Source organism: Euleptes europaea, chromosome 8, assembly GCF_029931775.1.
Source record: "Euleptes europaea isolate rEulEur1 chromosome 8, rEulEur1.hap1, whole genome shotgun sequence".
In the NCBI taxonomy this organism is placed as follows: Eukaryota; Metazoa; Chordata; class Lepidosauria; order Squamata; family Sphaerodactylidae; genus Euleptes; species Euleptes europaea.
The window spans coordinates 27,573,870-27,586,187 of NC_079319.1; the positions used below are offsets into that span (position 1 = coordinate 27,573,870).

The window sequence follows — 12,318 nt, forward strand, 5'->3', positions numbered from 1 at the left end:
AAGAATATTGATACCCTGATGACCCAGGAGGGGGTTGGTCTTCCTACGGCACTTCGTGTCCTTTGCCACATTGCATGTCCACCACCACCTGTGGAAGGTATGATGCAACTGTTTGAATTTTTTAACTCACGTTTATGGGGAGGGGCTGTGGCTCAGCAGTAGAGCATCTGCTTGGCATTCAGAAGGTCCCAGGTTCAACCCCCAGCATCTCCAGTTAAAAGGACCAGGGAAGTAGGTGATGTAAAAGACCTCTGCCTGAGACCCTGGAGAGCCGCTGCTGGTCTGAGTAGACAATGCTGACCTTGATGGACCAAGGGTCTGATTCAGTATAAGGCAGCTTCTTGTGTTCATGTGTTCATTATAGTATCTGAGACTACCATCAAACAGTGAGAATAACTAGTAGCTCATTTGCTTCATCTTCTGTCAGTGACAGAGAATGTAAGCTTTGGAGCTACACTGAACTCTCCTCAGGGTATTTAACCTAGTGAAAAGTTCTTTGTCACTGATAAAAGATGGTCTTATAAAGTGTATTATCACACCAAATCTTAACAGAGCAGTGAGAACAAATCAAGACGTGGTTATTATTATTTTTTGGTCCTACTCCTACAGGTCAGCAGAAGGACCTTAAGTGGAACCTTGCAGTTATACAGCTGTTCTCTTCTGAAGGAATGGACACTTTTATTCGAGTGCTACAGAAGCTGAACAGCATCCTTATTCAGCCTTGGAGACTCCATGTTAACATGGGAACCACCCTTCATAGAGTCACGACAATCTCCATGGCCCGATGCACCCTCACGCTCCTGAAAACCATGTTAACTGAACTACTTCGGGGAGGATCCTTTGAGTTCAAAGATATGCGTGTTCCTTCGGCACTTATTTCTTTACACATGCTGCTGTGTTCTATTCCCCTCTCAGGACGTTTAGACAGTGATGAGCAAAAAATCCAGAACGATATAGTTGATATTCTGTTGACTTTTACCCAGGGCGTTAATGAAAAGCTAACAATCTCAGAAGAAACGTTGGCCAATAATACTTGGTCACTAATGCTAAAAGAGGTTCTCACTTCTATACTGAGAATCCCAGAAGGATTTTTCTCGGGCCTTATCCTGCTTTCTGAATTGCTGCCTCTTCCACTACCCATGCAAACGACTCAGGTATGTTTACTTAGTTTTTAAGTAACTTGGGTTTTTTTTAATGCCTAGTGGATCTGCTCCAATAAAACAGGGGGACAAAGAAGATGTGTAGATAAGAACTTACAAGTGAGAAGCTGTGTTGCTCGCAGCCAGTTTAGCGTAATGTTATAAGAATAAAATACCTTGTTACTCATGGGGACACACATGATTTGCCCAGTGCTAAGCTGTGTAGCTGTCAGTCAATTTAGCATATTGTTATATAAATAAAATACCCTGTTTCTCATGTGGAAGCACATGACTTGCCAGTTGCTGGAATCTATCTGAGCTGGCTTGCTGGGGAGGGAGGGTTATAAGTCAGATAGATAAGATAGATAGATAAGATAGATTAGATAGATATAAATATCTGCCACCTTCTCATTGTAAAACAGATTTAATTCATTCATTTAAAAATGTCTGTCCTGCCAGTTTGTCCATCAGTCGACTCTCATGTAATTGCCCTAGGGCTGAGGTGCTTGGTAATGCTTGAAGTTTTATAGGGTTTCCTGTTAGCACAGGTTTGTGGCTATTCTCTTACAGGGTTTTGATAAAGCATTTGCCTATTCTGCTGAGCCCCTGTTTCACACATTCCATATCCCCCAACACAGGGAGAATTACTCCAGCCATGTGGAAGAAATAATGTTTGTGTTTACATTTGCTAGAAGGTTCCTGGTGGTGTATACATCACAGCGTAAACATGCCATCAGCAATTATTTTCTTTCTGCAGAACAAATGTCTGTATTTGAACTTTAGAAAAGGCATGTCCTGTTCCCGGCAGGTTATCGAACCACATGACATATCCGTGGCTCTCAACACCAGGAAACTATGGAGCATGCATCTTCACGTTCAAGCGAAATTGCTGCAAGAGATAGTGCGGTCTTTCTCTGGCTCCACCTGTCAGCCTATTCAGCACATGTTGAGGCGTATTTGTGTCCAGCTGTGTGACTTGGCCTCACCAACTGCGCTGCTTATTATGAGAACTGTCCTGGATCTGCTTGTAGAAGATCTTCAGAGGTAGATTTTATTCTGTCATCCAAAGGTTCCTTGAGTGGCAGCCTCATTGATCCCAGTGGATTCAGCCTTGACCACTACGAATGGAGGGCAGAATGCAGAACCTCTGCCTTCTCACCTTACTCATCAGTCATCCTCATCATCCTCCCGTGGGCTGCCTTGAGTCAGGATCTCCCATTTTCCCCCATTAAGCATGTCTATAAGAATGTGGATAGATGCCGTGAGGGCCCTCTATACCCTTCCCTGTAGAAGGCTGGTTCAAAGCCATTCTTTGCAGCACTTTTCGTCAAGCTGATTGCTGGCGTCATATCCAAACTTGCTGGGGTTTTTCCCTTTTCCTCTTTTCTTTTTGCTTGCAAGCCAGTGTGCAGTGGACTCTCTTTCAATTAATTGTGTTAAAAGTGCTCTAAAGGTAAAGGTAGTTCCCTGCTCAAGCACCGGGCCATTACTGACCCATGGGGAGACTTCACATCATGACGTTTACTAAACAGACTATGTTTATTGGGTGGTTTGCCATTGATTTCCCCAGTTGTCTACACTTTACCCCCAGCTAGCTGGGTACTCATTTTACCAACCTTGGAAGGATGGAAGGCTGAGTCAATCTTAAGCCAGCCAGCTGAAGCCTACTTCCATCAGGATCGAACTCTAATGGAACCTAAAATCTGCATTAACACATCCACATGTATGCATGCTTAGAGAATTATTGCAAACAGCTGCAATGGGTGTTGTCTTCATAAGAGGGCTGGTGTCATTTCAGCAATCCAGAAGACAAAGAGAAGCAGTACACTGGCCAGACGACCCGGTTACTGTCCCTGCTGGATGCTTTGGCTTCACACAAAGCTTGCAAACTGGCTATTTTGCACCTTATTAATGGAACTGTGAAAGGTGACGAGAAGTATGCTGAGGTTTTCCAGGAGCTGTTGTCTCTGATGCGAGCTGCTGGGGACAACGTTGTTCATCAGCAGTGTGCTGAGTATCTAGCTTCCATTTTGCAATCCCTCTGTGACCAGGTACTTTTAAAAAAATTAAAATCTTGATTTTAAAAAAATTGTGTATACAGGGATACACACAGGTATAGGCAGATATGGAATGCAGCAGAGAAGCTTCTGCTGTTGTTCCCCAAGCAGACAAAAAACATCTTTGGAAAGGCGGGGAAGATTTTTTTTTAAACCAACCCTCTTTCAGCTCAGGATTTTTTTCTTCAAGCTAGTTGCTTGGGAAAAGCCTGTGTCAGATGTTGAAACAGGATGAAAGATCATACCAGGTGATCTCTGGCATTATAGCTAACCCAGCAGTGCTTATGCAGCAATTCTAGGGTGTGTTTAGTGTTTTGGGTTGTGTTGACTTCTATAGATAGACTTTTCCCTTTAGAAAGCTTTCATTAACCAGATGCTGCTAATTTTGCAGGAAAGATATCCCTGTTTTCTAGGTGATATTGCCCTGTAATATGGCGATGAGTAAAAAAACAGACAGATTTCAGTTGCCAGGACCAAGAAATATATAAGAAATCCGGTATATGAGCCTGAGCATCTTCCATTCCTTATATGCTAGATTCTGAAAACTCTGGCTTTATGGATATTGGACATGATTTTTTTAACTGCTTACTGTTTTACTTATTTTAAAAACAAGTTAAGCTGCTTGTGTGGAGATTCAAACAATCAGGTCTCACAGTGCAGTACTGAGTTACATTATACTACAGTAGCTGAGTGTAAGAACCAGCCCTCTTTAGGTTGCATCTTAGAGCTTTTAATTCAAATAGCAATTAATTACTGTTTCTTAGCACAGAATGTTTACATTTTTAGTGTACATTACTTAAAACACACACAGTGGGTTGAATCCTATAAACAGAAAGATTTTCCAGAGGGGATATTTTCCCTGCAGTTTTCAGCCCCTTCCGAAAAGCTATTTCTGGGGATTGGAAGACCTTTGGGGGATAGGGTAGGATGCCCCCGTGAGCTGCCACTAGAATGAGGAATCAGCAGAAATTGCTTGTGGAGCTCTTGCTCTGTTTGCAGAAGAGGCCAAACGAGGGGATAAGGTTGATTCGTTCTGATTTCCCTTCTGTGTGTGCATCTCAAGGCCTGGACTGTGCAACCAGTTCTGTGTGCCCAAGATGTTTTGGATTCATGTTTAGTGAACTGCAGCCCCCTGTGGTTGCGTGGCAAGCAACTGTGCAGTTGAGGTGAATCTCAAAAGTCTGGTTTGGACAAGATTGCTCTTCAAATATATATATATATTAAATTACCAAGCTAGCACTAGCCTTTGGGTTATCTTGAAATGTTTGCTTACTTTAAAAATATTTATATCCTGCTCTGTCGATAACAATTATCTTTTTGCTTCCGGCTGTAACCTGTAGTGTTGTGACCAGTAAGTACAGCGGGTATCTTCCTGGTTACCTCAAATACTATGGTTTATTTTTGCAGGATATTGCGCTGATCTTGCCAAGCTCTTCAGAAAGCACTCTCTCCGAGCTGGAGCAGCTTTCCAATTCCCTGCCCAGTAAGGAACTCTTGGCTTCCGTCTGTGACTCTCTGATGGAAACACTTGCTAATGCCGAGAGCAGCTATAACTGCTTGCTGACTTGTATTAGGACAATGATGTTCCTTACGGAGCACGATTATGGATTCTATCATTTGAAGAGGTACCTTTTTTTTAACACCAAGGTGTTTCTAAGTATACTTGTATGTTTTGTGTGTGTAGCTCACATTCATTTCAGTGGGACTCGCAATGGAGAAAATGACTAGAAAAGAAAACGTAGTGGAAAGTTAACAGGGATGGAAAAATGGTTCAAAGTGCTCGGTGTCAGAATCAGTTTTGGTGCGGGACTGTGCAGTTTTCCAGTCCTTGACCATAAATTCATAAAGCTGTTTGTCCATAACAGTTCTCACTGTGCATATTCTTACTGCTGAAATTTAATATGAAACCTTTGAATTTTGATATGTAAGTCTCCAGCTGAAAGTTGAGGCATGGATCCATTAGTAGTTTTTGCAGATGGAAAGGGTTTTAGTCAATGAAGCATGACTTTCCCCTCTCTCTGCAGCCCAAAATTGCCCCCAAGTGCTATTCCTGGAAGATAGAGGAGAGGAGACGACTGAGAGGCGATACGATAGCCATCTTCAAGTACTTGGAGGGCTGTCATATAGAGGATGGTGCAGAGTTGTTTTCTGTTGCCCCTGAGGGTCGAACCAGAACCAGTGGATTGAAATTAAATCAAAAGAGTTTTTGGCTAAACATGAGGAAGATTTTTCTGACAGAGCTGGTCCTCAGTGGAACAGGGTTCCTCCGGCGGTGGTTGACTCTCCTTCTTTGGAGGTTTTTAAGCAGAGGCTAGATGGCCATCTGTCAGCAATGCTGATTCTTTGACCTTAGGAAGATCATGAGAGGGAAGGCAGGAAGTGTTGCATCAGTGTTCGGCTCTCATGGCCCTTTCTTTCTTGCCCAGGGTAATGCTGATCACCACTTTGGGGTCAGGAAGCAATTTTCCACCAGGCTAGATAGGTCAGGGATCCTGGAGGATTTTTTTGGCCATCTTCTGGGCATGGAGTAGGGGTGTGGGGGCGTGGGAAGGTGAATTTTCCTGCATTGTGCAGGGGGTTTGACTAGATGACCCTGATGGTCCCTTCCAATTCTATGATTCTATCATAGAAGGAACAGCATGGAGGAAGAAGACTATCGTTGGTAGTGGGAAGAGACAGTTGGCAAACATTCATATCCTCCATTGAATCTGAGTCATGTAATCCACAAGGTTGGAATCCACAATCTAACAAAGAATGATAGCTGCAGTGCAATTCTTTGACATTTAGCAATGTCAGAATATAAACAAATTCTCACACAGGCAGCCATTTGTTTGCATTTGCAAAATTGTCTCTGTTTAGCTGCTTTAGCTGTCTTAATCACATTCTCTTTATGTGCGTGTCCCTTAAAAAAAGAATTCAGTGACTAAAACATTTCTCTTTGAAACTTAAACAGTTCTTTAAGAAAACACTGTGGCGCCCTGCAAACTGTATTGAAGCGAGTTGTAAGCAGCTTTAGTAAGGACCCTGGAGAACTTGCCTCTTCATTTTTGGATTTCATGAGACAGATACTAAATTCTGACATGCTGGTAAGAAAATACTTATGGAAAACTGTTCTGATGCTTTACTTTAATTTTAGCTACTTGGGCTACAATTCAGCTCTTATAAATAGCTGTGATGCTCTCTGGGGGCAAGGGAACATCGTGTCTGGGGTCTATGGAGGTCTTGGAGGCACCAGCCCAGTCACTGCTTCCTGATACATGAGTTTTTTTCCCCGTTGACTGCTCCGGGTACCTGAAGGTGTGGCTATCTTCGCCCACCTCAGGGTTACAATAACATGACAAAGGAGAAGAGGCAGGAACCTTTCCCTCCTCCTCCTCCTCCCTTCCCCCTCTCCTCTGGGCTGTCTCAGCTTTCCTTTCTGCTCCTGTGCCTTCTCACTCCAGCCAGCCTCCTATTTCCCCTTCCTCTCTTTTAATAGACTCAGCTGCATGCCTGGCCCTTGAGCTAAGCTCCACCCTCCTCTGGGAGAGCCAGCGTGGTGTAGTGGTTAAGAGTAGTGGTTTGGAGCACTGGACTCTAAATCTGGCGAACCGGGTTTGATTCCCCACTCCTCCACATGAGCGGCGGACGCTAATCTGGTGAACTGGATTTGTTTCCCCACTCCTCCACATGAAGCCAGCTAGGTGACCTTGGGCTAGTCACATTCTCTCAGCCCCACCTACCTCACAGGGTGTCTGTTGTGGGGAGGGGAAGGGAAGGTGATTGTAAGCCAGTTTGATTCTTCCTTAAGTGGTGGAGAATGTCAGCATATAAAAACCAACTCTCCTCCTCCTCCTCTTCTCTGTTCCCTGCTCTCCACAATCTCGCTCTGCCTTAAAACACCCGGGCCCAGAGAGCCATTGTTTTCCCTTCCAGGCTTGCTCACTGCCTTAGTACCTTTTGAGCTTCCCTGGGGCAGACTGCCAAAGCTGCCCTGTTCCTACGGCTACCATCACTGCACCCTTCACAGTGCAGAGCAACAAGTTACTAAATCCTTTTTGGTGCTTCTTTCCTAGTGAACAAATACTAGAGGTGTAGCCACATTGGTCTGCTGCAGTCAAAAACAACCAATTCTGTAGTCTTTTAGATGCCGCGAGACTTCTTGTTCTTTTCTAAAGTGGCTAAAAACATTTTTAAAAATGTGGGGAGGGGCCGTGGCTCAGCGGTAGAGCATCTGCTTGGCATACAGAAGGTCCCTGGTTCAATCACCGGCATCTCCAGTTAAAAGGGACTAGGCAAGTAGGTGATTTGAAAGACCTCTGCCTGAGACCCTGGAGAGCCGCTGCCAGTCTGAGTAGACAATACTGACTTGGATGGACCAAGGGTCTGATTCAGTAGAAGGCAGCTTCATATGTTCTTCATATGTTCATATCACAAATTGATTTTGTTATGTGGCTATTGAGGGAGAAATGTTGCCTCCTTGATTGCTTTCTAAGGGGTGGAATCATATAAGTAAAAAAAGGATTATTCTCCAAACTACTTGTTACAGCCTCATAAAATTTCTCTTGCCCCTTAACTTTCAATCAGGTAAATTTATTTTTCTGGATTGTCCCAGAATGCATACAGCAGGTATCATCAGTTTGCAGTGATATGTTGCACCTGTGCGGTCTCTTTTAAACTTGACAGCGCTCTGTCATGTACTATACCTTTTAATGTTCCGCAGGGATGTTGCGGAGATGACGGGAGTCTTGTGGAAGTAGATGGAACCCATCCTGCCAGAACGCTGGGTCTTACAACTACAGAATTAAAATATCAGTTACAGAACAAAGAAGAAGCTCCTGAGAACCTGCTCCTTGAACTGGAGAAACTAGTTTTGGTAACATAATTTAAATAATACAGTCCAATTATATCTCGCTTCATCATGGAGTATTGCACATTTGTTATTCAGGTGTTGATGGTTGCTAATGGAAGAAAGGTAAAATAAGTCCTTTTTGTTGGTCTAGGTTTATCTTAGTTGAAGAGGGCACAGGCTTTGGTGTTGCACAAAAACTTCAGATAGCAAGTGTGGGCAAATTCAGGTAGGAATTGGCACATATGTGCCATCCCTCTGTTACCAGAAGATGTGGGCACATCATGTAGGTGAGATGTACGCAGTAAGAATGTATGCAGATCTGCTGTAATGGCATTGGATGCCCTACATGCAGTTGTGATGGTAAACACTGAATTCAAGACGTACTCCCACAGAATCTTCAGTTTATGTACTAGGAAGACCGTGAACCAGCCCAATGAAAAAGTTGTTCCATTGCTCGCTTCGGAACGTTTAGTATTGCTGTTGAAAATGGTCATCCTGTGACAAATGTCTCTTCTCCCTCTTCTTTGGGCTAGTCACAGTTCTCTCTGAACTCTCTCAGCCCCACTTACCTCACAAGGTGTCTGTTGGGAGAGGAAGGGAAGGGGGATTGTAAGCTGGTTTGATTCTCCTTGAACGTCGGCATGTAAAAACCAACTCTTCTTCTTCTTCCCCCCTCTCCAACAAGTTCTATTTGTCTGGTCATGGGGTCTTATTACAGTGTACATTCTTCACCCCACAAGTGGCTGCCAGTTATGTACTTGGTAATGGAAATGAGCCCCGTGGCGCAGAGTGGTAAGCTGCAGTACTACAGACAAAAGCTCTGCCCACGACCTGAGTTCGATCCAGACAGAAGTTGTTTTTAGGTAGCTGGCTCAAGGTTGACTCAGCCTTCCATCCTTCTGAGGTCGGTAAAATGAGTACCCAGCTTGCTGGGGGTAAAGGGAAGATGACTGGGGAAGGCACTGGAAAACCACCCCGTAAACAAAGTCTGCCTAGTAAACGTCGGGATGTGACGTCACCCCATGGGTCAGGAATGACCCGGTGCTTTGCACAGGGGACCTTTACCTTTTTAATGGAAATGCACATTGTACTGACATCAAAACATTCATGCTGAACTAGATGTTATGGAGATAACTTAATATGGGTCTCCCATTTTAGGCAAAAGCCACTTCCCTCCCTCCCCCAATAATGAGTTAGCATGTCAAAGATTGGATACTATATTCAAGTTACCCAGTCATAGTCTGTAGTGAAATAATTGGGCAACAGTGTGATTCTCACAACTGCCCTTGGGGAAAAAATGAAAGTCTCAGGACCTCTATTGAAAAATCATCAGGGTATAACTGCCTCATAGTTTCATCAGAAGCTTGAATAATAACTGATCCAAAATTGCAGACTGGGAAGGTTCTATGTAGATAATGTGAATCTAAAAAGAATTGCCAATTATCTGCTATGTCTGTGTCAAGTAAGAAGGATACTTAAAGAGAACTGAAGTGGACTATTTCTTGCACAGGAGCGTTCTAAAGAGGATGACAGCCTGGAGGCTTTATTGGACAATGTAGTTGGACTGCGGCAGATGCTGGAATCTGCCGGCGATCCTTGTCCTCTGAGTGACCAGGATGTGGAACCAGTTCTGCCTCCCCCAGAATCTCTCCAGAATCTTTTTAATAACAGGTGAAGTACACAAACATTCCTATTTTTATGCAAGAGAATTAAAATGAATGAAGTTCTGCTTTGTGCGTTACTGCCTTTGGGACTAAAAAAAAATGTATTCATTTAAATCAAGCACTTCCTGCATTACAGCGGAGGTTCCTTAACTCCACTGCCGCACCCTCTTTTTTCTCACAGGTGATAGACAGGTTGTGGTTTTGCAATAATCCTCCTTCAGGATTATTTGGTGACAAATAAAAGTCGCCGACTTTTCAAAATTCAGATTGCCCAAGTAATTCTTTGGCAAGCTTCTCTGGTATTTCTGACTTACCTTATTCTTGCTTAGGTCAACGTTGTTCAGGGGCTCATTGGAGCCTGCCTTTCTTCAAAAGGCTGGAACTGTGTTGGCAATGAATAAACCCAGTATTAATTCTACCATCTTCCCCGATGGTAATACCTGTCATTTCTTTTTGAACCGAGCAGGGATCCAATGTATTTTTCTCTTCTCTCTCTCTTTATTTTTTGCTGCAAACATTTACAAAACTACTTTTAGTTGCTTCTAACTTGGGCTTGCTATTTGTGTCTCATTTTGTGCCTTGTATTTATTTTGAACCGTGCCCTTGGTGGGGTAGAAGGGTAGGATATGCATATTTTACAACAACAGAACAACTAGAGAGCCAGCATGGTATAGTGGTTAAGAGTGGTGCTTTGGAGTGGTGGAGTCTGATCTGGAGGACTGGGTTTGATTCCCCACTCCTCCACATGAGTGGTGGAGGCTAATCTGGAGAACTGGGTTTGATTCCCCACTCAGCCACATGAAGCCAGCTGGGTGACCTTGGGCTAGTCACAGCTCTCTTAGAGCTCTCTCAGCCCCACCTACCTCACAGGGTGTCTGTTGTGGGGAGGGAAGGGAAGGTGATTGTAAGCCAGTTTGAGTCTCCCTTAAGTGGTAGAGAAAGTCGGCATATAAAAACCAACTCTCCTCCTCCTCTTCCTCCTCCTGGTGCTGGAGAGAATGTAGAAGTGACATGGTAACTTCTTCAGAGGGGTTTCCATCAATTTTGGACAGGAAAGAACAGAGCTTTATTTTTTAAAAAATAACAAATCCGGACCCAGGAGGACCTGATTGTGGCAAAGGCAGACATATATAAAGAAATGCTTTACTCTAGAAGGCACAGATGAAGGAGTAGGACAGGAGGGACACTTGATAGGTATGAGAGGTATCACCCCTGCGCTGAAAGATCTACACTGGCTGCCCATCTGGTTCTGAGCACAATTCAAAGTGTTTTAAATGGCTGGGGCTAGGCACTTGAATGGCTGCCTCTTCCCATATTGCCCAGCCCATCATCTAAGATCATCTCAAGCTCTGCTCCGTGTGGCTTCACCTGCAGAAGTGAAGCAAATGGCAACTAGAGGCAGCTTTTTTGGTGTTGGTGCTTCTCTGGAATGCCCTCTCCCTTGAGTCTTGCCTGGTGCCTACTTTCCTCTGGGCACCAGGCCAAAACATTTCTCTTTACCACTTCTAACTAAGGGTTCCATCTCTTTTTAGCTGTTCTATGGTCTGCTCGTAGCCTGATGAATTTTTTTAAATCAATATTGTTATAGACTACTCTGTTTCATGTGCTTTTATGCCTTGTCTTGATTGACTTGTTTTGATTTCTTTTATTGGCTTGGCTTGTTTTTAATGGGCATAAATTGTTATTGACTTGTTTTTATTGCCTTGGGTGGTTTTGTTTTGCTGTTTTAGTCATGACTTTGCCTTGAACAGGTCTGGAGAGGTGGCACAAACTTCTTCACGTACAGGTTGCCCAGAGGAGCTGGAGAATGTAACCGAAAATGCTTACCACTAATAAAAACTGAATTGGTATTACAGGACTGCATATATCTTGGCTGATGTCATGGATGACCAGTTGAAGTCAATGTGGTTCTCACCATTCCAGGCTGAAGAAATTGAAACTGACCTAGATATGGTAAATGTATTTATTTATTTACTTAATGTATCCCCCACCTTTCTCCCCAGTAGGAAGCCGAAGCAGCTCACAATGCCCACCCTGTCCTGGACCTTTTCTACCTTTTTCCTTGGTCAGGGGGTGGCATCAGGTGGCTATCCCTCTCTTCAGGGCTGAGAACAGAGACCTGGGCACAGTTTTTCCTACACTTCTGTGTATTGCCTAATCCAAAGGGACAAAGTTTGTGTTCTAACATATGTCACATTGCCCCCAAATGAATGCCCTCTGTCTCCAGTCATATCTAGCTTGGTTCTTGGTGTCATTACGACATCTGGCTTTCATACTTATCAGGCTTGCTTGTATCAGCCTGACTCGTGGGCCTTGTCTTGCTTTTTGCCCCCATCAGAACACACCAGTGGATGTTGGGATCTTAAGATACTGGTTTCTGTGTAATAGCTTTAGGGTCCCCTTTTGTGTCATGGTTACGCATACACATAGTTCTAGGGGTCTCTGTGATGTACAGGGCTGTGTTCTTTGGAGTTCGTGTATAGGTAACATTGATTCATGACGACGTACAGGACTCTCTCTATAGTGGGCTCCTCTTTGCAGCGCCTGGTATGTTTTTGGCACTGTGTCACCCCACATATTTTGTTACCGTGATATCAGGCCGCTTCCTCCTTAGCCAGGTCTGATCT

At 43.9% G+C, this 12,318-nt stretch overlaps 1 protein-coding gene across 1 annotated transcript in view; it reads left to right on the forward strand.

Annotated features, from left to right (window-relative positions):
• VIRMA (vir like m6A methyltransferase associated) overlaps positions 1-12,318 on the forward strand; it is a 52,566-nt gene that overhangs the window by 30,340 nt on the left and 9,908 nt on the right. Inside the window, exons 12-20 of the mRNA XM_056854092.1 lie at positions 4-97; positions 610-1,154; positions 1,948-2,183; positions 2,938-3,190; positions 4,604-4,821; positions 6,150-6,282; positions 7,899-8,051; positions 9,538-9,698; positions 11,548-11,644. Coding sequence (XP_056710070.1) covers positions 4-97; positions 610-1,154; positions 1,948-2,183; positions 2,938-3,190; positions 4,604-4,821; positions 6,150-6,282; positions 7,899-8,051; positions 9,538-9,698; positions 11,548-11,644 — 1,890 coding nt within the window. The remainder of the gene's footprint in view (positions 1-3; positions 98-609; positions 1,155-1,947; positions 2,184-2,937; positions 3,191-4,603; positions 4,822-6,149; positions 6,283-7,898; positions 8,052-9,537; positions 9,699-11,547; positions 11,645-12,318) is intronic.